This window comes from Kryptolebias marmoratus, linkage group LG15 (genome assembly GCF_001649575.2).
Source record: "Kryptolebias marmoratus isolate JLee-2015 linkage group LG15, ASM164957v2, whole genome shotgun sequence".
NCBI lineage: Eukaryota > Metazoa > Chordata > Actinopteri > Cyprinodontiformes > Rivulidae > Kryptolebias > Kryptolebias marmoratus.
This window is the reverse complement of record NC_051444.1, coordinates 14586784-14613056: the sequence shown is the minus strand read 5'-3', so window position 1 is coordinate 14613056 and position 26273 is coordinate 14586784. Positions and strand designations below refer to the sequence as shown.

At 39.2% G+C, this 26273-nt stretch overlaps 1 protein-coding gene across 3 annotated transcripts in view; it reads left to right on the top strand.

Moving 5' to 3' along the window:
• cd276 (CD276 molecule) overlaps positions 1-26273 on the top strand; it is a 63077-nt gene that overhangs the window by 12505 nt on the left and 24299 nt on the right. For all 3 annotated transcript variants that reach the window (XM_025007537.2, XM_017423577.3, XM_025007536.2), the window contains exons 3-4: positions 3475-3825; positions 5768-6064. In XM_025007537.2, the coding sequence (XP_024863305.1) occupies positions 3475-3825; positions 5768-6064 (648 nt within the window). The remainder of the gene's footprint in view (positions 1-3474; positions 3826-5767; positions 6065-26273) is intronic.

Genomic DNA, 26273 nt, shown 5'->3' with positions numbered 1-26273 from the left:
TTGACTGGAGACCCTATAATCTTCTTCCAGTTATGTGAATTATACACACACTATTTAAGTATGCACACGGGTGCACAAGTGTGCATTTATGTGCCTGCGTCTCCCAGGTTATTATGAGGTGTCTTTGCATTTAATGAACAAACAGCCTTGTGCATTACCTTGTAAGCGTCTTATCCATTAAAGCTCAGATGCTCAAATGTGCTCTCCTCTTGCATCCAGCTCTCTCAGTCAACCTTCACACTCATCTCATGTACCTTACAAAAATTACCATACACTATATATATATATATATATATATATATATATATATATATATATATATATATATGTGTGTGTATGTATGCATGTATAAAAACTCTATCTCAAAGCAAATCCAACAGCAGCCATGCCTTGCATATCTAAGTGAAGCAGGTTGGAAGGAGGGGCTGATATTGACAAGGTGGTGGGTAGTCTTGAAAGCAGAGTGGAGTGCAGTGTGAAGATCACTTGCAGCCTTTTCTAGCCAGCCCTGTGTCTGACTGGTAAGCGGGGCCCATTGCCAACACTCGCAAAGGCTGTAATGAGTTTATTTCATGTCGGCTGTGAAAGTGCTCGTCTCTGTCTCACAGGCACTCAGACAGAGTTGAGGCCCATAAACACAAAGTGCAGCGTGTAAATCCCCATGGCCTGACGTCTCCCAGCCTGCCCTCCATGGCTTCTGAGCATCTCTTTATTGAGAGGAGGAAGGGAGACGTGATATCTTCGCTTGCCCCCTAGAGAAGACACGGTGGGCCTCCCGACAAGGTGTGGTACAGCTCCTCACTAAAGACCACACAAGTTGTAATCTTTAATCTCTCCGACTCGCGCTTGTCTCCAAGGAGAGAGCATGTTTTCTTAGAAGACCTGAGGAGAAATGATCGTTTCGGCGTCCGTACACAACATGCTTGTTGTAAACACTGACAGATCAAAAACAGCCGAGCGTGCAGTGAATCGCTTTGGTTTGTGGTGTCTGACCTCTGACGAATAGGAAAACATGAATTTTCCATGATGTCAGCCATCCCAGCTTGTCCTTCTTTCCTATCTAATCTCTCAATGCAAAACGTTCCCCTTGTGTCCTCTTTCCAAGTGCAGGTCAGTGCCTTACCTGAAGGTCCCTGCTTAGGGCTGCATCTTCTCAGGGTCGAGGTACGAGCGGCAGGTCACTGGCTTAGGAAGCTGTAAGACGGGAACGGAAGGTTGAGATGCATGACAAAATAAAGGACGTTCTGTTGCTCTTCCTCCGACGCGGTCTGGGTTTGTGTGTGAGCTTCCACCCCAGTCCGTTTGTTGGCTTGTTTCCAGATACTATCTTTAAGTGTGAGATCAGCGCCACTCTTTCTTTTCTGTTTCCTTCTTCCCTTCCCCCCTTTGTGTATGAAGTCAGTGGTGTGAGTCATCTCAGGCTGCTTGGGGAGTGATTTAATTGCTCTCTCCCCTCCTCCTTCAACATGCATGTCTCAGAGCGAGCTGTCACTGACCCCTCTACTCAAACAAACAAAAAAAAAAAACACCAGTCCCTGCAAAGCTTTAGCCACCACCAAAAAAATACACACTCCAGAAATTTGCTGTTATCCCCACTGATGGCAAAAACAATACAGTGTCTGCTATGCTGTACTGTGATAACGTTTTTGTATTGTGAAGTCCTGCTGAGTGAATGTGGGCACAAAATGGGAGATAACCCCTATAGCAGCAGAAGAGCTTTTTGTAATTGTAGTTTTAAGAAGAAGGGGAGGAAAGAAATTCCTATCGTTTTCACTGTGGGGGTCAGAGAATTGTTTTGTGAGGGGCACTTGGTTGGTATGGACACTTTGATTTGTTCCAGGTGAAAACTCTGGAGGAACACCCTGAGTTTGAAGTGAAATAATGCTAACGGATTTATCATTTTACCTGACTCTATTTTTATGTCTTGTTGTACCAGAGACGGAACTATTTCTTATTTTTAAGTGCTTAACACTTTCCCTTTTTACGTTTAGTCAAACAAAAAAAAGCTCTTTTCTTCCTGAAAAGCTTCTCATCAGACATTAAGTCTCAAGCACCCATGCTGACAGCTCCACACACACTTTCCTGTATAGGCATCTGTGCGTTTTCTTCTTCTCTGCACTTGTGAGGGGAGACATAAGGTGGCACTGTTTGTGCAGATGAATGAGTTGTTGTTGGTGGTGGTGTGGGAGGGGGGTGATTTGGAGAGGCCACCTTGTAGGGATTGGCTGAATGTGATTGAAAATAGGCCTGCCTTGACTTAGCAATACCCATCCGTATGAACCCTCCCAGATGAAAGACTTGTTTGTTGTTTATGTGGGAAGTAATTATTTCACCTCTGCAGCAGTCAAATCTCCTTCACAGCAAAGTGATTCAGCGCTAACATTGGCCATGTGATAGACGTAGCTCAAAACGGGGTGAGGAGGCTAAAATGCCACTGTGATTACAACAATTAGAGAGGCTGAGAATGAAGGAGAATGTATCACTCCAAGGGCCGACTGAATTTCTCCATCCATGATGCTGATGAGTGTCTCAGAGTTGGATAACAGCAGACAAGGATCAATGGAGGATGCTGACTCCTGAGAATACTATGGATGTACTGTGGACTGCCTGAGATGGCTACTAATCCAGAATGATTATGCAGTGTACTCTTTGCTCTCGGCCTAGTCTAGACAAACAGCGCAAACCAGAGCGTTCACACACACACACACACACACACATACGCACAGATGCATAGAAAAATCAGCAGCCTCTGAGCAGAAAGCAGGAAACCACGTCTTTGGTTTTTTTTTTTCCATTTTCACAAAAACACACATTTTCGGAGTTTTTCTACAGTTATTTCCCACCACTATCACTTCCAGATTCTTTCATAGATTTAACTAAAGATTAAGCTAAAGCTATACAGATGTTGCCTCCGTAACTGAGTTTTACTGCACTGAGCCATCACCAGGAGGCAAAGCCTTTAGGAACACAAATAAAGTCCTAATGCTTACCTCCAGATCCCCTCTGCTTTCCCTCTCTAACATTCGTCTCATCTCAGCCGCTCCATGCTGCAACGCTGCACAAACAAACAGGATGTTTCTGAAGCAGTCACAGCGCACATTTCAGAAATGCTGCTCTGATTTTGTTTTCAAAGACTTTCAGATTTGAGTAGGTGTCAGTCTGTGACATTTTGAACATAGCACATCAAATTAATGCTGTGATTCAGCGAATACTGTATGTTTGTACTCCGTCTGGGCCAAGTAATATTTATTAATATTCATTGTTTAGTTTAAACTACTTAAGTGTCAAAAGGATAGTATTTGACATGTAAGACAGGCATAGTGAAGGTTGATTTCTAGAAAAATCTATATAAAAGCATATTTGATTATATTTTTATATGCTTGAAGCTTATCTAAGGTTGTCCAGCATGCAGTAAAAGCCAATTTATTACAGGTTTCATTTTGTTTTTGTTTATTCTGACGTCCTCTCTTACAGCTGAGATGGAACTGCGCGTCCCAGAGCAACCGGTGGTGGCGCTGCACGGCAGCGATGTCACACTCAACTGCACCTTCAACCAGACGGGTCCCTTCAACTTCTCTGACGTTAGTGTCTTCTGGCAGCTGACGGACACCAAACGCAGCGTGCATGAGTACTGGAATGGACACGACCAGCTGGTGGACCAGGCAGAGGCCTTCGCCAACCGCACCAGCCTGTTCCCTACCCAGCTGGCCATGGGCGACGCCTCACTTCGGCTAAGCAGGGTGCTCGTGGCCGACGAAGGCAGCTATACCTGCTTCGTCAGAGTGAAAGACTACAGCAGCGCTGCTTTGGCGCTGCAGGTGGCAGGTGAGTAAACACGGGGCATTCGTAGCGCATGTAAAACAAACATAAAATTGACTATGGAGTCTTTGTTGCAGATTCTAGACGGACACCTATATTTGATTCTGTATGCCGTAGTTCCTACCATTTTTCCTTGAACGAGATTGGTAGGTCAAAGAGTTGCATGCATGAAGATGGTTCTCATATACATTTGCTGTGCCCTTTCAAAACCCTAAATAGGTACGTTAAAAATATGAATTTGATTTAGGAGGGATTATCCAAGATAGAGTTCTGGTCCTCGCGGTCCACTGGTTCTCATGTTTTAGATATTTCGCTAGTTCAACACACCTTATTCAAAAGAACAATTGAAATGCTTTGTTAGTAGGCCGAGTTTTGCAAAAGCCTTTTAATGGCACATTCATTTAAATCAGGGGAAACATTTAAAACATGCAGGGCAGTATGGCCCGAGGAGCACTGATCCAAGAGATTCTATGTTTGAGTCACAGTTAGACCTAAAGCTAGTTCACAAATCTGTTGTGTGAAAAAAACAAAACCATAAACAAACAAACAAAACCCAACGATTAGCAGGTCTGTTAACTATAGTTGCGGCTAATCTTTTCTGTCACTTTGGTGTTAATGTGAAGAGCATGCTTTGTTAGCTAGTAGCCTGCCCCCAACATCAGGTGGTGGTCATATTTATGGAATTTAATTATGGAGAATTCAGTTTAGCATAGTTAGAGGGTTTGTGACGGAATTTTAAAATTGAAAATATTTGCATAAATAATTTGTTTTCACTCGAAGACTGTTGTCGTTTTAAATTAATTTTGTTCATCGTGTTACAGTGCATAATGGTTAATCTGTTTTTTTTAACTATCCAAACAAAAGACAACATTTAAAAATGAAGAACTCTGTTCTTTTTGTATATCTAATTCAAACTGGAAACATACCCATTTGAAGTGTAGCTGTTTCAAGGTAATTTCTTTTCATGACATGTAAACAGGTGATAAACATCTTCCTCTGTCTTGCTGAGGATTGTTTTTCGTCAATAAGCACTGATTGTGGTTCCTGTCATGGTCAATATCTGCTGACTTTGATTATTAGCTGTTGTCACGGTCAATCAACTATCACTAACATCTTCCGTGGTGTGCAACCACATCACCCACCTTCACAGCTGAGAGGCTTTGAGTTATTTATAATGATAGTGTGTGCCTCCTTCTCTTTCTCACATTCGTATATTTGTTGAAGGATTGCGTCACTATTCTCCCAGGACGAATGTGTATTAGGTGGTGTTGATAAGTTACTTTCTATTTTTTATTTGCATGCAAAAAATGAAATATTTGTGAGATTTTTTTACACCCATTGCTTGACATTCTATGTTTCACCAGCATGTATGCTTTGGATTGGAATTTTTTTTTCATTTTGCTCTGGAATAAAATAAATAATAAAATAATAAAAGTCATGATGATAATCTGTAAATCATATCCACAGCTTGAAAATGTCATATGGTCCATGTAAGCCCATTATTTTGTTCAAAGTTTTAGTATTTTGTTTTAAAAAGCAGCTCAGATAAACATTTAAACTCAGCTCCACCTACTGGTTTGCTGTGCCATGATTGGTTGTGTTAATACAGAATCCTCTCCTTTTTACTTGTGCTTTATCTTAAGTGATTTTAAAAAGTGACATCTGCCGCAGCTGGCGACTCATCCTTCATTGCGCTCCTTTTATACCCTTCAGTGCCACAGGCCGAGTCGACTCAGTTTTCGTAGCCGTAAAGTCTTTTCTGCTAGCCTCTCCCCTTGCTTGTGCTAATTTTGTTCTGCAGAGAAAACTTAAAACTAGTGAATTTAGTATACTTCTGCTGTTCTCTTATTGTCTCCATGTCCTCACTCATCCTTTCTCACTCTGATTTCATTTGTCCCGTTCGTCCTGCCCTGAAACTCCCTTTTGTTTCTGTGCTCTTCTCCTCTAGCTCCATACACCAAGCCTCTGTTGACTTTAGAGCCTGAATCCAACCTGCACCCGGGTGATGAGGTGGCCCTGACTTGTGTAGCATATGGAGGGTATCCTGAGGGCGACGTTATATGGCAGGACGGAAGCGGCCGCAATCTGACAGACAATATCACCTTGTCAGTTGTGGCCAACAAAGAAGGCCTGTTCACAGTGACCAGCGTGCTATCAGTTGTGCTGGAGCCAAACAGCACCTACAGCTGCCGGCTAATCAACCCGCTGCTTGGCGAGGAGGGCTTCGTCTTTGCCACAATCACAGGTAAGAGAGGGTCTTCAGCATTTTCTCTTTGTGAAATATGTCACGGCCTTTCAGTCAGCGGTGCCAGTGCCACCCCTAGTCATGTGCAAAAATAAACAATTTCTGTATTTATACAGTATACAAGCATAAAAAGTAACTAAACTGTAATTTACCCTTAATTTTTTTTACACAGTGTTTTATTAAACTCTTCTCCTCATGAATCTGTTGTGATGCTCATTTTCATATGGAGGAGTTTTACCTTGTTTCTTGCTTTGTCAAAGCAAAGAAATCTTTAGGAAATGTAACAAAAAAAAAGTTCTTACGGTCCAATAAGGATAACCTATCAGTTCTTTTTGCGACAGACAGTTGAATCTGTGGGTCATAGATTTTCTAAGGACAGTCAAATAGCCATTTCTCACACATTTTAAAGACCAAACTGAAAATAAAGAATCAGCAAAAAGGTAGTAACTGGTTTCCTAGCTGCTGTCTGCACAACATATTTATTAACCACAGTTTCGATTGGTATTTTAAATTTCTCAAATTGTTTGATGTAGTTTCACTCTGTATGTGTGACAGTACCTATGTGGTCGTTTTATGGGTCTTTAATGGTCCTCCCCTACTTCTTGCCACCACCCAACCATGTCTTCCTGTCTCTGATGGTGTACTCTGTGTGTTAAATGTGATGAGCATGCCATGTAAGGTGGGCTGTGGTTGGGTCTCTAATGGGAGCAGGACTGTGTGAAATGGCTCATAAATAAGTAGAGGTGGCCCGAGCTGGCTCTCTGGACTGCAGCTGGTGCTGGTGCTCGTCCTGTTGAGACGGGGGTCGAGGCAGAGGTCAGGGATTGCTGCTCCACTGGGCTGGGAAATGACTGTGCTGTCTGGAAACAGGATGGCCAAATGGCAGGACTGGATGGCTGAGTGAAGGTGGCCTTTCTAACAGTTTGGTTGGCCTCTTTCAAAACAGATCAGATAACCAGTCAGAAGAACCATTGTGGGAGTGGAAAGCCATTAAACACATGGGGACAGTGAAAATATAACTAAAGAAATTGTTAAAATAGTCTGCTGCTGCTGTTAACCTCTTCCTTTTTCCAGAGTAATGCAGTCACAAATATGGTCAAAACACATTTGATAGTATCGCTGCACTTTATGGCAGTTTTTATACTTTTGTTTTCCTATCATAAGATTTTTTTGGGGAACAAAAACCCAATAAACTAGCATTCCTTGAAGAACTACAAATCTCCCACTGCCTTTCATGCCAGTGTTATAAACTAAAATCATCTTATGATGAGAAGGGACAGAGCAATAACCATTTAGGTCAAATCTCATAAATGACATTATGCAAGATTTCATGTGATATTGTGAGATATTGCAAGATGCAAAAACACTTAGAGCATATGTTGAGGATAAGTTTCAGCTACAAGCACACTAATTTTACCTTCATATCTGTAAAACTGACTGAGTAATAGCCATTTTTTTGTTTGTTTGACAACATTACTTAGCAGTGAAGTCCATCTGAAACATTTTGACACCGGCCCTCACGCGTTGGTGGCAGGCAACAAAAATTATCAGTAAGCCATATGAATAAATGAAGTAAATGGTCATGCATCTGAACCATTTTCAAAGACAAATTAGCTGGTATGTAACAAAATCATCACAACACTTTCCCATTTTTAACCAGGACAGAAATAAAGGTATATTACACTAAGCCTTTTAACACTAGAAGCTGGTTTGTTGACATGAATTTGGAAAACACAAGTGCCAAAGCCAGAAATATAATGATTAATTGTCTTCAACTTGACAAATAATTGCAACATGAGTACTGAAGAGGCTGAACTGTTTTATTTTTAACTTAAACCATGTAAATGATTTTCCGGCATCACAGCAATCAGTCATAATGAAATGGAAGTGATCAAATATAGTACTACAGCTGTTTTTAGAAGAATTTATTGGTATTTCCTATAGCTTTCAGTGCCATGGCTCCTTCATTCCCGGGTTTGTAATTAAATGTCAGGGAAATAATTTTGATTGCTGCAATCTAGCAAATTACTTCCTCAAACTTACCCAGCTTTCACATTCTTTTTGGTTCAGACACAAGGAGTGTCAATAGGTAGGATATTTTGTTTTTTTGTTAGTTTAGAATTGCAACTGAAATGTTAATGCTGATAGATTGTTTTTACCTACTACAGTTGGTTGAAGTTATGCAAACAAAAATAAAGAGTTGCTGTCATCACACAAAGCAGAAGAAGTTAGGGCAAATATAACAGAAATGTAGTGATGGAAGTTACATGAGGCAAAGTGACACACTTTATTTTTTGGCCAGCTAAACTAGTTAACAGACTAGTTAACGGACCTTACTGAAGAAAACCAAGAGCAGCATAAAAAAGATAAACACTGTAGCTAAAAAAAAAAATGGTAAAAATGTTGAAGTTTTATTTAGCAAAGATTCAAAGAGGGACAGCAAAACAAGCAAACCCACAAATACACCTTGAGAAAACCTTTAATTAAAGCACCGGTGACTGTTTTTCTGCATCTGGGTGCACACGAATAGGAGTAATTTCTCGGTTGGTGTGCGAGCACAGCTTGATGATGACACAAGTTGTTTGTAAATATGCACAAGATGCATAGCATTGTGTGTGGCAAGATAAGGGGGCTTGTTTGAAATGAAAGCATGTTTGCATTTGTTTACAACAGCTGGTGTGTGCTTAACAGTTTCTGTAATTAATTTTGACCTAGCAAAACTCTTCTGCTGGAATAGCAGAATGTGCCAAGCTAGAGTTGATATCATGAATAATGCTTGCTGTATACATTATATACTGTATACACAAACACTGCGTTCAGCAGTGGTGAATCTTGTTAGAAGAATGGATAAAGTCTATAAGGTCTATAACTAAGAAGGGAAAACAGTGAAAAGCTGGGAGTTTAAAAAAGAGAGAAATGTGGGGGGGAGTGAGGGACCAAGCATGTTAAAATTTCACACACTCCACAATCGCTGATTGAAAAATTACAATTCTAATACAAATCTCCCCCAGGCAGAACAGGAGTTTGACAAGGTTAATTTTGAGAAAAATGAACCCTTTACCCATACTGAGCAGAGCACCGTGTGGTCTGCAAGTTGAGTCTGTGTTAAGTCATCCATGTTAATCTCATCTCTTCTCTAGTCACCAGTTAAAACAAACCACTGTCAACAAAATATTCACCCAGCACGAGGCGTTCACGCCAGCATCCAGCGTTGAGATAGATACCTTTTGTAAACGCTCTCTGCGGAGTTCTGGTCAGTTTTTTTCAAGCAGTGGTCTAGAACAGGGTGCTTTGTTGTGCTGCTGGGATATTGATAGATTTGTGGAGCGAGGCAAGGCTTGGATGCAGGGAGACCCACAGGAACAGCTGGTATTAATGAACAGCAGAGTGATGGAAAGGAGCAGCTTCAGTTTTTCAAATTAACTGAGGCCTGTCTGCCTGCATGGACAGTGTTAAACTCCTCCCTTCCTTGTCCTTTGCGAGTTTGCTCTGTCTCACACTCCAAGCCTATTTTCTGTGTTCTGCTTAAAAATGATCGTGCATCTGAGATCAGGGGTCCTTTATCCTATCACTTCTTCGCTCATCCCTTTTCTGCATGTGAAGCGTTAAGCAGTCTATCTACTGAAGGTATATGATTGTTGCAGTATGTTTTGTGATGGCTTGGTTTTAGAGCCTGTCATTGAACACCTCCCCTTCCCGGCTGCTCCCTCTTTCAATGAGGATGGCGCCATTTCCCAGCATCACTCTGCTGGCACAGCGTTTACAGTGAAATTGTGTGGATGGAGATAGAGTAGGGACCCCCCCACAACACACACACACCACCCTCCATCACCATACACTGGAAGACTTTTTAGTGAATTTTATTCTTTGGCAGTTTTTTTTTTTTCTTGCTTTGACTTGGATGTGCAGGGGGTTAGTGGTTAGAATTGTTGTTTTTCTCAGCACAGTTTCATTGTGTGTGCTTGGGGGTGGGGGGTGGGGGGATTCAACTGCAGATAGTTACCAGTAACAAGTGCTTTTTGGTACCAGGCAAGCTGAGCCATTACTGTTTCACTAAACAGCGATGTGAGATGACTACAGATTTGGGAATAGCAACAAAATCAGCCCTGTTGCAGAGAATTCCTGCACACTGTGTTGTTCTCTGTAGAGAGAAATTCTTTAGAAATCAGAGTTTACAATTAGGTGGGCATGCACTACAAACCTTAAGATTTTTACTTGTATAAATAAATGATTGCATGTGCGTTTTACAAGCCAAGAGTGATGATTTACTGATGGTTTTTTTTCTTTGCTTCTTCTTGTAGCACTCAGTTCTCATTCTCACTCAGAATATGCCAAATAGCTCTGTGATTTGGACATACAACATGCTGAACACTTTAAACATGAATGTGGTAAATTTGCATCGTTTGCATCTCCTACCTCTGTGTCACTGAATTTTACATATCTTTGAAACGATTAGCAGCATATCTTGCCCACTGAAAGGGGATACTGTCTGCATTGAAAAGCAGTTGAGTTCTGCTGCATCATGCACTTGAAGAGCACTATGTCCTTGCAAGTATTTCTTTTTTTCTTTCTTTCTATTATGGACTAACCTTTTATGCACTCTAACCTAACCCAGCTTTGCTGCCAATGTCAGTTTGTCAGAAGGCTTATCGACAACTAGAGTGGTATTTATTTACTGTGAGTCAGAATGTTCATCAGTACAGTTACAATACCAGAAAGCCCAGCCATGGTCAGAGGACTGGTTTAGAGCAGAAAACATGCAGACATTTGTATCAGTGAAGGAACAGTACGGCCTTGGCTTAAGCTTTATTCCAAAATGAGGAAAAGACATGTCATCAAAACTCAATTTCCATGACAACTGAGATCTGCAGTGAATGTTTCTCTAATGTTTTAAACCATTCAATGATATGTCTAGTTTCTTTCTGAACCCCTGATTTCCCTCAGATATACACTTTTTAAGCTTGTTTATTGATGTTTAGGTACAACACTAATTCTATGTGTATATTCCTAAGGAAATTACCTTGTGTTCCCATGAAATACATGCATTCACAACTAACCTTCACTGGGTAAATCAAAGCTAAACAACAACTTTAATTGCTATATAAACCATGACCTTTGTCATGGGGATGGATTCTAATGCTGAATAAGAACATCCACCTTTTCAATGATTTTCCCCATTATTAGATCTTTTGTTAGCTTGCTTTTTGGCCCTTTTTCACTTGACTGAGACTGACATGACTTTGCCTTATAAATAGCTACCTGTCACCCTTTCTTGACTCAAAAAGTTCATAGACTTCTGATCCAATATGTGTCTGTATGTGTGTTTTCTTAATAGTTATTATTACACACAATGTTTTGTGTAGAATCTCTGCATTTACTCTAGAAAAGTTTAAAATATGTATGTCTTCACAGCAAGGCTGTTCAAGTATAGTATTGCCAAGGGACCAGACAGATTGATGCAGTGATCTGCTCGTTCAAAGGTTTTCTTAAAGGAATAACTGTTGTAGTGAGATTTACGCATTAAATATTTTACAAGCATATATCTTATTTCTCTGCTGAGGTTTTCTATTAAAAGCTTTGTCAGTAGCTTTGTATGCTATTCAGTAACATACAGTCAAATGCTGAAGTTTTTTTTTTCTAGTTTCAATAACAACTTACCATGCTGGTCCTTGTTCTCCCAAAACAAGGACTAATTTAAATGCAATTAACAGAGCCTTCAGAGAAACAGAAAACAGCAGTATAAATGGATCTGTTGTCAGTAGAGCAGCAAGCAGGCAACTTTCTCGACTAAGCACTGTATTAATTAGAGCCCAATGCACAAATAGGTCTTTCTCTTGCTGAATGCGTGCTCTGTCTTATCAGGAGCCCAGCTAGGAAAACGACTAACTAGACGAATGAAGTAACACAGACAATCTAAAACAAATCCAGGTAGGCAGCAGTGGTACCATTTGAACCATGTAAATTCCCGTCAGCACTTTTCTCTGGAGCCCCTCGCATAAGTTGCCACTCTTAAGTCACTTGAACGTTCTTCTCTTGGCCTTCGTTATCGTAGATTTCATTTCTGTAATATGGCTGCCGCAGTATTTATCATGCTTCCAGTTTTACTGTCAGCAGCTCTAAGGGAAGGTTGGTTAAGATTCAACTGTGTTCACTGTGTGGTCTGTGGAGCTTCTTTAAAGCGGGATACTCAAAAATGTAAAGTGAGCTACTCTCTTTTTGTGTTGGCCACTTTTCCATCTTTGACCATTAAAGCCTTTTAGCACTGTATGGATGTCAAAGTGATTTTCATTCCCACAATTAAAAGCTCCTTTTTTTTCTTTAATTTTCAGGACAATATGCATTAGTAGTTCCTAAGGTTTTTTATGCCTGTCTTCTGTGTCATAATCACTTCAAACAGTTTCCTAAGTAAGGTTCATCTTTGGCATCAAGTCAAAGCAGTAAGGTGTTACCCTCGGCCGTCCCACAAACAGCATTCTGACATCTTTATGTCTGTTCTCAGACAAGCAAAAAAAAACCTGCCTTTCTTTGTCCTCCCTGGCTTTCCCTTTCAGGACACTGTATTTATGATGCCAACAAACACACAAAAGCCCTCTTTTGTCATTGATCAGGTTCATTTTGATTTGGGCTCACAGCAAGGAATATCAGTAGGACCAGTGGGGCCCTGTAGCGAACATTTCACACAGCTTCTTCTAAATCCTGTAAGAAGGATTGGTTTCGGGAGGTCTGGCATCAGTCTTGGCTTCACAATATGAAATCATTTTAGCTTCAGCTTTCCAGAGTTTCTGGGAGAATAGCCACCAACAAACTGCTAGGCACTCTTTCAGTGTTTGGTTATTTAATTATTCAGCCCATTCATTTGATGTTTAAACTACACCAGATAGCACTATGAGTTATTGTCTTGGAAAGGATGTTTGCACACTCAGTAAATTGCTTTGTTCTGTGCATGCAAACAGTTCAAATTAGAGGCAGGTACCACAAAGAGACCATTGCTCAAAGCCTTAATGTAGTTTTAATTAGAAGGTGTTGAGAGATTTAGTTTATTCTCACCATAAGTGACTTTTTTGTAATAGCTATAGAGACCTATAACTGATTAACAAGTGTGAGACAGGGGTTAAGAATGGACCGAGTGTTGCTTTGCACCAGTTTTGAATAGGTTTAGTGATTAGCTCATCTCCATTAACAATGAAACTTGAATGTGTCAGCATCTGCAGACTCACTGCATAAAAAAACACACATATGGTATAACCCTTCATTTTTTTAAACCCTTGCATCAAATATCGCAGTAATAACTGTGATAACTGTTAGTACTGATAACTGTTGTTGTGCTCTTTATATTATCAATTTAAATTGTCAAAAGAAGAACCGATATCTTCCACCTGTCTTGGACTTTATAGTTTTGCATGTCTTTTTAAAATCTGCCAACTTACAGCTTGTTACAGACAAATTGTCCAGAAGGAAAGAAACATGCTTTTCTTACATTATTCATATAGTCAGCTGTGTTTAATTCCATCTCATGACTTTATTGTGTGTGGCTGCAGTATGTGCGATTCTCTGTCAAAGGCAGACAGCTCAGTGACCCACACCATGAGAGTGTGTCATATCTATAATGTATCTGTCTCAATACTTCCACCCACTTACTCTGCCAGATGAGGAGTGATGCCATTTGTAGCATCATGTTGTTTCTCAGCTGTTAGAGGATTCGGTGTGTAAACAATGTTACTCAACTAAGAGTGCCAAAGAGCGTCTTCTATTGTGATTCCAGTTAATAAGTCTACTAACCAACACAAAATGTAACAACTAGATCACAAATGTAAGTTTTTTTTATCGTATTTAGCTAGAGTCAGGTTAGAACTTTGTGGTAATCTGACCTAATTTGCTGACATACCTGATGTAAATTTTCACCTGTCTATTTTATAAACTCATTCAGTCAAACATGTTTCATCATTCGGGATATGTCTTAGGGCTATACCATGAGGCGATGGCTAGCACTGTTGCTTTACAGCAAGATAGTCTCCAGTTTTAATTTCATTTAAAGTCTTTCTGTGTAGAGTTTGGATGTTATTTGCATTTATTATTTTTTTTTTTATGGGTATTCCAGTTACCTCCCACAGTCTGAAATGATGCATGTTAGGTTAACTGATGATTCTAAATTGATCCTAATTGTGAGTGTGACCATGTAGCTGTTTGTCTTCTAGTTGGTCTTGTGATGGACTGGTGACCAGTCCAAAATGTTCTCCATGTCTTGCCTGCTGATTGCTTCAGACCCTCTCCCCTCCCTACCTTGAATAAGATGAAGCAGCTTTGGATAATGGATAAATGGATCGATGAATGGTTGAATACATTTTAAATGCCAAATGCAGTCAAAGGGAGATAAACAAATAAAAAGTTAAACTGTTGTTCTTGGTTTGTTTTTACACCTAACATCTGGAGCAGAATGGCAACTAATGTCCTTGAATTTTAAGTCTTGACTTTATCTTAGTAACACCACAAGATAGAAAGTGATGACATTGTGAGCTCAGTGATGTAACCAGTTATAAGCTTGAGTTATGTTCTGCTTCAGGGAAGCTAAAATGTACATTTAAAAATAAAAAAGAAAGGTCTCCTGTTGTGTATTGTTTACCGCAGAAAGAATTACTGTCACTACATCAAAGCAGGAAGAAAATCTGTCAAGGTTACAGAGTAAAATTGGATTTAAGTGGTAATCCTGTACATTGTAAATCTGCCACTAATTCCACAAGAATTATTTTCTTCATAAATTTGAAAGCAATGGGTGGACACCTTCACCAACAACAGTATCATTTATCCTAATAGAGTCAAAATATGGTAACAGCAGAACAAAAGAGGACAAACCAAATGACTTTTCTTGCATTTATGTGCTTAGGAGGCCAATGAGCTGCACTAAGTTTTTTTCTCCAAGTACATTTTCTTGTATTTTCATTGTGGTTCTCCAGACATCTGCTGATTTTCCATAGGAAACACTGTCTCAAAGTCATGGCCAAAGTAGAACTATCCCTTTTACTGTTTCATTAAAAAAATGCTTGCTTAGCATTTAGGCTGTTTAAAGCAATGCCCTAGTTCACCTAATGACACCAAGGGACCACTAGCCTAATTTGCCAGCCTCTAAACAGTTTTTGGGCTTATTGCCTCACTCAAGGACAGCTTAACTACAGGAGTAGCAGAAGGGTATGTTAGATTTCATTATATATATATATATATATATATATATATATATATGTATAATGTGTGTGTGTGTGTGTGACAAATCTAAATTGATTAATGAGAGTGTAAATGGTTGTCTGTCTCATTTGTCTCTCCGTGGCCCCATGATGGACTGGTGACCTGTCCATGATGTACCCTGCTTTTCACACAATGACTCTTGGAGATGGGCACCATCTCCCTTGTAACCTTGCGGGTAAAAAAGATGGATGAATGCAATTAGGTTGATACATAATATTCCGACCAATTCAACAGGAATATGTGATTAAAACACACAGTATGTTATGAAAATGTAAGAGAAATACGTATGGAGAAACTGGTATCGTTTAGACACTTGAAATGTCATTCTCAACAAAAGAGCCTTTAGGGGATAGATTAAAGCTGTGTTTTAGAGGTAAAAGTCACACACACACAAAAGTTCTTAAGCTATAGTGGTGTCCCCAAAGGGATTTTGTGGTAGTGCTTTGGGAGTATGGAGTGCCAGGGTCCCTTTTGTGAGCTATCAAGCCCCTGTATACCCAAAGCAAGAGTTGTGTCTGTATTCTCAGAACAAAGTTGACCTCATTTCTGGTTCAGCCTGGACTCCCCAGGGCTTCGTCTTGTCACTGATCCTGTTTGTTGTTGTTTTTTTGGGTAGGATCTCAATGTGAAGTTGTGAAGAAGAGGGTGTCTGGTGTGGGAACCTCGGGACTGTATGTTTGCTATTTGCAGATGATGTGGTTTTGTTGGTGTCTTCAAACCATGACCTTCAGCATACACTGGAGAGGTTCACAGCTGAATGTGAAGTAGCCAGGATAAGAGACAGCTACTCCCAATTTTAGGACATGGTTCTTAAGAGGGAAAGAAAGTTAAATGAGCCCTCCTTGTTTAGGAACAGTTTGTATTTTTAATAGAGGAGTTTAAGTATCTCACTGTCTTGTTCATGATGGATGGAGATACATAGACAAGTTGGTCCTTTGTCCATATGAGAATGCTGCTTTGGTCTTTTATGATTAAGAAGAAACTGAGCCAAAATGTGCTCTTTATTTAATGGTCTATCATTGTTCCAACCCTCACTTTAGTCGAGAGTTGGAACAATACCTCATATATGAGATATAGACCATCATTGAAAAAATAAAATTACAAGTACAAATGGCTAAAATTAGCTTTTTGTATTTTTGTAGGATGGCAGGGCTCAGCTTTAGAGGAAGGGTGAGGAACTCTCGTCGTTCAGGGGGAACTCAGCGTAGGATTTCTTGTCCTCTGCATTGAAAAGAATTAGCTGAGGTTGTGCAGGAATCTGATTAGGGTGCCATATTAAGTTTTTAGTAGTGTGTATTTATTTTTGAAGTCTAAGCTCATTTTTGAAGTCTAAACTGAAATTACTTAACTCCTGAACCTAACAGTTTTTTGATTGTCTGTAGCAGTCTACAAATTAGCAGTTGTAAAAATAATAATTTTGTCCAAATGCCTTTGGACTTGACTATCCATGTCTTCTTCTTCTCTCACTGTGAAACACAAAGAGCAAACTTGCACAAAGGATTTGGCAATTGTTTTATGGAGGATGCCCTTTCTGTCGTGACCTGGGCTCGAACCTGCAGCCTCAGGATTACAAAACCGCGGCACTGACCACCAAAATACAGCAGCTGCACTTGACTGTCCATATGTTCAACTTAAAAAAACTTAAACCAGTGTACAGTAATTTTGAAGGGGGGGTTGTGGTATTTATCAGATGAACAGCCAGCAGGGATGATCTGACCTGCACCAGAATCTGAGTATGGCATAGCTCGAGTGCTTTGAGAATATTCATCTGTCTTACCCATATCCACCAAAGACTGAAGAAGAGGAAAATGAGAAATGCTGTTTTATAATGAGAGCCTTAGGCAGAGACATGTCTTTTAAAAAAAGTCTGTCATTATGTATTCTCCTAGTAATACTGCAGTGAGAGAAGCATACTAAGAACTTGTGCTCTTTGAAGAGGTTCAGGCAGTCTTTAATGTTACGGATGAAGTGTACATTTGTTTGTGATACTGAATTTAGCTTGCGTTCTGAAGTTTCTTATTCAGAGGTTTTATCATGCAAGTTGCAAATGTTCCAGTGGATTTATATGATGGCTATATTTTATCAAAACAAACATTGATTTTTCAAATAATTGTGCATTTAGGTTCCACAGACAAAAAGCTTTTAGACAATGAAAAATTTGTAAAAGATGCAAAAACAAAAAAACTTGGCATCGAACACATCAGATCAATTGAAGAATCCTAGAGCAAATAGGAAAACTTTTATAAAGAGTTGTGCAACTACAGGTTAATTCCTTGACTTTAATGAACACAAGGTTAGATGGTTCAATATGTGTCATGTTGAAGTTCAAATTGTTGACGATATTTCACACTCACTTTACACTGTACTGACGCAACATAGGAGTTGTTTCAGCAATAAGGTGTGCACATTACAGAGTGTCTGTAGAGAATTTCAATCTGCAGTGTGTTCTTGGTGCAATGAGCCTTTGAATAAGCTCAATAGAGTTGTGGCTCATCCACAGTGTTAGAAGGAATGAGCTGAAGCACTTTATCATTTTTGAGATTGTTTTTTTTTTTTTTATGGTTGCAGCTTTACTTTTTCAATTGGTTCACATGTTTCCTAATTGGTACATTTCTAGCTCTGGCAGAAAGCACCAATAAATCAGCTGTGTGTTACATGTAGCAACAAGTACAGGCTGATAAGTGGGCTGTTAAACACCAAAATATGTGCAAACGCATACAACCAGCAAACAAATCCTAAAATCATTAAGCTGCAAATGAATATTAACTATATTCTATCAGAGTTTACCACCTGTTTTACTGCCCAGGTGGATGAAGCAATAATAATTCTTATGTAATAGGAACAAATTATAGCTCAGGCATGCCTTTAATGCATTCAGAACTTTCTTCGTTGTCTCTTCGTACCTCTCTAGCTGCCAATATCATCCAGCCAGGTAGTCTGGTTTGGCCCTGATAGCTTCCACTAATTATTGTCTCCCACACTTCTTCAGCAACACCTTCACATATATTTCTTATTTTAAAACTATTTAAAATGTATATACCACAACTTTGTCAATTATTATTGCATGGAGGTTCACTCAGCATTGTGAAGTTGACCCAGTAAAATAAATGGAGCAACCCCTCCACCAAAGATAAATATATAAATAAATAAAAAAATAAAAAAGATCAATAGTCCTCTCTGCTTCCAACATCTTAATGCCACTCTCAGGGGAGAAGGATGTGCGGAAGTGATGGACTCTCTGTCAGTTACTAGACATCAGAGGAGTTTTTAATTGAGGCCCCAGTGGGGCAGAGAGGGAAGAGGAAGATGCTGAGAGTCAGTTAGCACAGGCTAGATGTTGGATGAGATGGTCAGGATGTTTTGTAAGACAATCAAGTTGTCCGTTCCTCTACCACGCTACATATTTTAACACAAAATGTATCCAAAAATACACTTAGAAAACTGATTGTAATGACATATGTTGTTTTCATTCTATTGTTTTGTTAGATTGTAGTACTGATCTTTTGAGACCTGTTGATCTAATTTCCAACAAATATGAAGAAGTTTCATGGTTGGCAAAAAATAAAATGCTCCATCACAATATGCAGCTAACACTGTGTGTGTGTGTTTGTTTGTTTTTCTCACTACCGTTGCTCTACAAATTTGGTATCCTTTTTTTTTAGTAAAATACTTGCAAGTCTGTTTCATGTAGCACGAATCCTGGTATTTCACCATGTCTCTCCACAGTCGACTTGTCTTATCATTAGGACAGGGACATTGCCTGAACTGCCTTCTATGTGATTTTTCCTTTTTACGTCAGTGCCAGTAGTGCTTGTGGCAGAGCTGCAGCATATTTTCAAATATCCCTTACACTAGCTGACATGTTTCCTCATGGTTTGCTTTTCTCAATTTAGCTGTCTGACTCCATTTCTTCACCCGCCCTTTTTTGCATGCAAATGTGTGTTTGTTTTAGCGAAAACTCAAGCCGTATGCTTATTGGGTAACATCCAGCACCCTGATGCTTGTGGTGCACTTTGACGTGACATTTAAAATTCATTCTCTATCAGAACAAATAGTGTTTTCAAATCCAGATCAGGGCATGTATCTCTATTGGTGTGAAGTTTATTCTGGTTATATTGCCCACCTCCACCATTGGCTAGTGTTTGCATATTCCACCAAAGAGCTTATTATACTTTCTTATACCCCTCTGCTTGTAATGTACCCTCTGCCCTGCTAACATGACAGCCATGTGGTTGGCTCACAGCTTTATATTCAGATAATTAGATAGTCTACTGGGTATGGGATTACCTTTATTTACAAAGATACAAAAAAAATTCCCAAATCCTGACTCTAACTCATCTTAGTGTTAACTTGAAATCATTCTTTCCAAATTTCGTGTGGCTCAAAGAATCCCTAGTGTGACATATTAAAACAATTAGCTAATGTTTCTTCACATTTTGTGTCATGTGTTGAATTATATTACTTATGTAACTCCAACAGAACAAGTAGGTATTTCCTCTGCACAAAAGCTAAGGAAAAACATGTTTTATATATTCGTAGTTGTGTCTCCTCAGGCTTATTTAAAATCTTGTTGATAATTTAGGGCACCAAAGTCATTTCATTCCTACCTGATCTAACTTTCCAAGTACTCTAAATTAGTCAATCTCTATGTGACTACTTAAGTGTCTCTGAGCATTGTAACACAGTTGAACAGCAAGAAATGCTTCACCTATTGATCAGTCAGATTAAAGTCTGCCTTATTTCACTGCTAAGGCAACCTTATCACAAGAACTCATCATTCTAAATCCATAGCACTGCACTAAAGGCAGCTTACCTCTGTACTTTGTGTCAACTTTCCCATAGAGAAAGGTCAGTAGCACCGTGACAGCTCTGAGAGACAATTTACAAGTTCAGAGAAGAGTGAAACTTAAAAAAAACAACTGAAACAAGCTAACAATCTCATTGTAATTCAATCACAGTCCAGCATCTCTGCTGTTGCTACCTTTATGTTCGCTCCCTTGCAGTTCCAGGAATGCACTTTCCTACCTTGTTTTTTACATGCGTGGGTCACCGGGTCACTCACCGCCTTACTTTGTCCCTTCAACCTTCACGGACTCACTAACTTATCCACCTAACTCCCTCACGTACCCTCCATCACTGCCCCCCACCACCAGATGGCTTTTATAGTTCTCCAGCTGAGAAAAAAAAAAAGAAGGCTGTTAGGAACTTTATTCCTATAAATGCAGAGCCATTACTCTGTTTAATGTGCAAGTCTGCACATCATACACTCGTGTTTGCCACAAGCCCATAGCATCAAGGGAAGGGCAATAATGTCAAACAAATTGTGTAAGTAAATGGGTGCTGGGTTGTCCTAGAGATCAGCGCATTACCTCTCCGCATGCCAATAAGACACTGAGGTAGCATCTTGCTGAAAAGCTATTTACTGAAATGCAAAAAGGAGCGAAGGCTCAGAGCAAAGATGCTGACAGGATGGAAACCTGTCACCATCAATCTCAGTTTGCCAAGTTTTCCCTCTACAAGTCAGCTCCTTGTCTTTACCCAGTGAGGAGAGGTGTTTCTAGAAATATAACAAGAGCAGCTGGTGTGGCTGTGTAGTCATAAGGTTTTCAATGCTGCAGCTGAGTGGAGAGGGTTCTATGGTCTTGATAGACGCATGTGAGGTTTATAATTAAAGCTGAGGCCGAAACATATTCAAAAGCATTTGTTCAATGTAATTCTAATATTCATGCTCATGTTTTTCATTTTGGCTAATCCATGTACACTGACACAGAGGTCGTTCCCTCTCCATTACTCGATTTCTTTCCCCCCCTGCATCTTTTCTGTGAGGTTGACTGTGCTCTACAAGAAGTGAAGGAAGACATTTAAATCACCAATGATAGTTCATCTGTTTCCACTCACTAAAATAATAAGCATCAATCACCTCTTGAGTCTCAGATGACTGTAATTTAAATACAATTGTTAATTTTGTCATTCAATTTACTGTTTCTTCCATCATACAGTATTGCCTAATACTGTATGTCTGTCATGTGGCCAAGAGTGAGATACACACTATAAGTTTGTTTACAGTTTGTTCTCCTGTTGAAGGCCAGCATAGGCCCTCCAGTAGAGCCGGGCCCTGTTCCACCTCTGGGCTAGCCCCAAGTCCACATCATTCCTCTGTGATCAACTCTTCACCTTTCAGGTCCCCCTTTTCTTTTCTGCTATTTCCACAGCCAGGCAGTGTAAGGCCAAGTTGTTCATTGTGACAATGAAAGAAAAACCTAATTGACTCTTCCGCTCCTCTTCCTCATCTTTCCAGCTTGTCTGCAATGAGCTTGAGGCTTTTCTTAGCCCGAAGCCATCTTTCTGTCAGGGGACATTATTCTCCTTTGGTCCCAGCTTAAGAGGCTAGGTGTCTTGTAGGCAGGTAAAACTGGGGTGACAGAGAGAATTCAGCTTTGATCTCCACTGTCTTTATGTTGCAGAACCAAGATGACAGGCAGGAGAGTCTTAGAAGCACTTTATTCTACCAAAGGTGCTGGAGAGAAAACACTCAGGCTTGTAAAAAGACCTGCAAATCTTGTCTCTCACATTCACTGAAGCCCAAACAATACTTAAGCTGGCACCTTGTGAGTCCCCTATAGTGTCTTCCAGAGACTAAGGAAGCTTAATTTCTGGCGTCGCGCCCTGTGTAGAGGCTCCATATGGAGGTGGTGTTTTATCATTCTCTTGCGTGCCCCCATTAAATATCTATTTTTACCCTCGCAGTCTTCTGTGGCCTCCTATGGAACACAAAACAGCCACAACTTATAAGAAGTATTTGTCAAGAAAGCACTCCAGGTGGTTATTATGGCTGAAAAGGAATGTTGTGAACACTGAATTGTAACAGCTGGTTTTATATACTTTTGTATTATTTTGAAAATAAATTTGACAGTGCTCAACAAAAGTCTACAAGGGACAGACACAGCAACAAATCTTATTATATGTACAGGAAAGAAGAAAAAAAGACAGTCACAATATTGTGTAGTTTCAAAACTTGTAGTGTTGGCACAGTGCTTCACAGAAACACCATTTGTAAAATGGCATTACACTGTAAAACCTTTAAAACCTCAGATATTGGGCTTGCTCAAATGAGTTTGGAATGCCAAGTCATCATGTTTCTTTATTGGCTCCTTCAAACTACTTCTCAGCAATTTGGTGAGAAATTGGTTGTAGTATTTTCCAACTATGAAGCATGTAAAAAGAAAAAAAAATACAAATAGAACATAAAATATGTTACCAAAACCATAAAAAAGTGAAAAAACAAATGCATACAAATATAATAAAAACATTTTGGTGATCCTTAACAATTCCACTATTTACTGAAATAAAAAGATGGATCTGAAATTGTTTTTGATTAGATTAATAGCAAGTGTAACTGTTTCAGACTAGAATAATAGCCTATACTCAGTACAGTAGACTGTGAGCCAAAGAGAGGTTTATTTTTAAAATCAAACCAAGAAGTTAACTATAAATATTTGGTTCTAAGATCTCTTTTTTTTGTCGTTTTGTTGCTGATGTTTGAAACATTTTAGAGCTCTGCTCTTGGAAGTTAAAGGTTTATTTTGGTAACACTTTTTTTTTGGCTACAGAATATTTCCTTTGTGACATTTGATCACAAAGATTATTGGGTTTTATGTGAACTATTGGACTGGATGTCATATATTATCAAATATACTTGTAGTAGAGATGGCAGACATTTTGTTAAAAAAGCAAATACTAGAAAAATTGTAAGACTTTCCCTAGCATGTGTCCGTATTGGATGGGATGGACTTCATGTGTACGTATTGGCTCCCCTCCCACCGATTGTACCTGTATAATTCTCACATTGCTTGTATGAACATGTATTAGTTTTGTACTTTATGCTGTTTGTTGTTGCCGCAGTAGACACCAGGAATTGTGGTGTGGTGACAAAACAAAAATGAAATCATTCAACCTACTAGAACTTGTTTATAGTATTTTTTAAAATAAAAACAGAAATATGGAGGAAAAAAAAGTCAACAGTGTATTTTGTTTACTGGAATAATATCCCTCAACATTGTTAGCAGCTTGAGTAAAAAACGGTGTATTTTACACATAGATTGGTGTGAGCTGATTTCAATGACCTGTTGCACCCAAAGATTCAATGTTCTGATAATAATTTGGCAACATTATTGCATACATGGAAACGTAATATATATGTTAATAGGGGAATCTTATTTTGCACAATACATGTGCAGCTATTTGTCAGAAATTATCCCAAACAACTACAGATAAGTCCAAAAATGTTTCACATAGTTCTAGCATTGTTTTCCACAAATCATTTTATATTTATAATTTGATTATTCTAATATGTACTTTTTGAGAATTTATTAATAATCACTCTCACATATGCACTTTAACTCCAAATGGACAAAGTGAAGCTTGTCCTGTTTGGGGCACGTCTCTAGTCTGCAGACTCTGGATAATGTTACAGTGAAGCCCAAAGCGCTCCATCCTTCCCCCCTGCACAGAGGGAATAAGAAAAGGGGAAAAGAGAGGATAGGTAAACAGAGCCATTAGAGACAAATCTATTTCTGAAGAAAACAAAATCACATCATCAAACAAGAGAAAAAGAAAAATATGACCCTGCAGCCCTTTGGGCCTCGGCGTTCCAATGATAGCGGACTATGGCATTTGTCTTTATCAGTCTGCCTTAAGGGAGGGAGAGTGTGGTGAGAAGATGCGAGAGTGGAGTGAATGAGAAAGACCGTGAAAACAAAGAGCTCTGCACCTTCTTTACTCATCACAAAATGCCAAACATATCTGTTATTTTCCTGACTCTAGAGATGTTAAAGGTTTGTATAAGATTAGTGCTGTTTCGTACACATTTCTGTCTTTGTTGCCAGCGGGTTTCAAATGGTCATTTTTTAAATATAGCAGAACGGAGCGCTCCGTGGACAGAGAGCCTCAGTGTCATCAGTCATGACTACCCTGGGGAGGCTTACGCAGCTTCATCAAAATGACAAGATTGACTTTCCAGATTTTATCCTTTCGCTGTGACATTTTGTTGTTTATCCACTTTACAGAAGCAGCAGCAACAAATCATTACAGCACCTTGTATGCTTAGAGACTTTTTTAGAAATAGATACATGTAGTTAACTAAAACAGCAAATGTTTACTTTAAAACTGGATAAATATAGTCACTATATATGCAAAATGTAATTGACTTTACTGTCAGTTCTAGCAACAGTTCCATATAGATCATAATGTGATTTTGTTTTATCTGTTACTGCTGTTAACCACAATAAAGTCAGATAGAACTCAGTGAGATAACAAGACTCAGAGTCGACAGCCCTGCTCCTGACTTTTTAAGGCTTTAGACAGTCACATGTGGGCATTAACATTTTTCCCTCAATGTTAATGTCAGCATACTTGCACAGTCACAGCGAAGATGCTCTTGTAAACCAGCGTGATTACCGTGATAGCAATCCTCTTGAACACGTTGGCAAGCTGATATTGACACAGTTTTGCAGTTGCTTGTCCTCAAATCTGAGTTGCTAAAGTGTACAATTCGATTTGATGGTGGCATTTCAGTGGAAGTTAAAGAATTAATGTGTTCTGAGTTTCGTAGCACTACAGTGAATCATTTCTGAGGAAAGTCGGGGGTAATCCACCTGCTCCCCAAAGTCATTAGGATTCATTGTCAGGGAATCAGAAATGTCATGGCAGTCCATCTAATAGCTGCTGAAAAGTGGACCAATGGGCTGACCAAATGATATTGCCATCTCGAAAAAGTCCTAACTCTCCTTTTTTTTGTTTTTTTTCTTTTGTTTTTTTTTTTGGACCAAGCGTATTTGCTTTGTAGCAAAATGAAATGATTTTTACATGTAAGAAAGGAAAATTCATTTTGTCTGGGCTGTAATATAGTCTGTACTCTGTCATACTTGATGCCAAGTCCTTACAAATGCTTTATCATTAAATCTCTTTTATGCCATTCATTTTTCAGTTTGTTTTTTTTTTCCTCTGCCCAGAGCGGGCTCTCTCTGAAAAAAGGACCGCATGTGCTACAGCCCAGCTTATAGCTATTTAGTGCCTCTGCTTTTTTTTCCCCTTTCCTTTTCTTCCCCCTCTATTCAGTTTGAATACCCTAGGGAAATTTGGCTGTGTCTGATATCTTTTTTGTCTTGCTGACCAAGTTTTATTCCCCTTCATCAGTTAGCAGTTTGCCAGGATACTTTTACCGACTTGGACACTTAATTGTCTGCAAAATAATTTGAATGTATTACTGTAGTGCTGAGTGTTAGCTTAACAGTGTACGGCAGGAAACACATGTGGGTTTTAAAAGTTTACAGCTGATTTTGGATTTGTCCAACCACAGAAAAAAGAAAACATGTAAAGGAAATTTTTCTAAACATTTTGAGAAGGAAAAATAATCATAGGCTGATTTGATTCTTTTGTGTTTCCTAGTGTCCAAATTGTAATTTTACTGTCAGTATACTGAACATTATTGATGATATTAAGAAGCTGGAAAATATTAAAACAAAAAAAAAACATCAGAACTTTTGACATCTGAGCAATATGTAGCAGAAGGCAGAGGAGTGTGATAGTGCCAGCGTCCTATGAAAGCCGTGCCAATGAGTTCTGAGTGAAATGACAACACAGTCTTGCTTGTGCGACTGTTAAGCTATCTGCCATCTGGACACAATTGCAGGACACAAAAGTCTTAATTGGACACTAGTAAAGAAGCTCTTACTGTGTTCACATTAAACAAGGTACACACTCGTTTTTGTTTTCTCCGGCTTTTGCTGTGTTTCCGAAAGCGTAGCCTAATAAGGAATAAATGTGTAATTGTTGACAGTGATAGCAGTGGCCATTAACCATGTATCTGTGTTGTTCTTGTTCTGCAGTAGAACTGGAATATCTTTTTCTCGAAGAAAAATTCTAATTGCAAAGTTGTGAAATGACAGACTAATGCTGATGAAAGCTGTAGTGA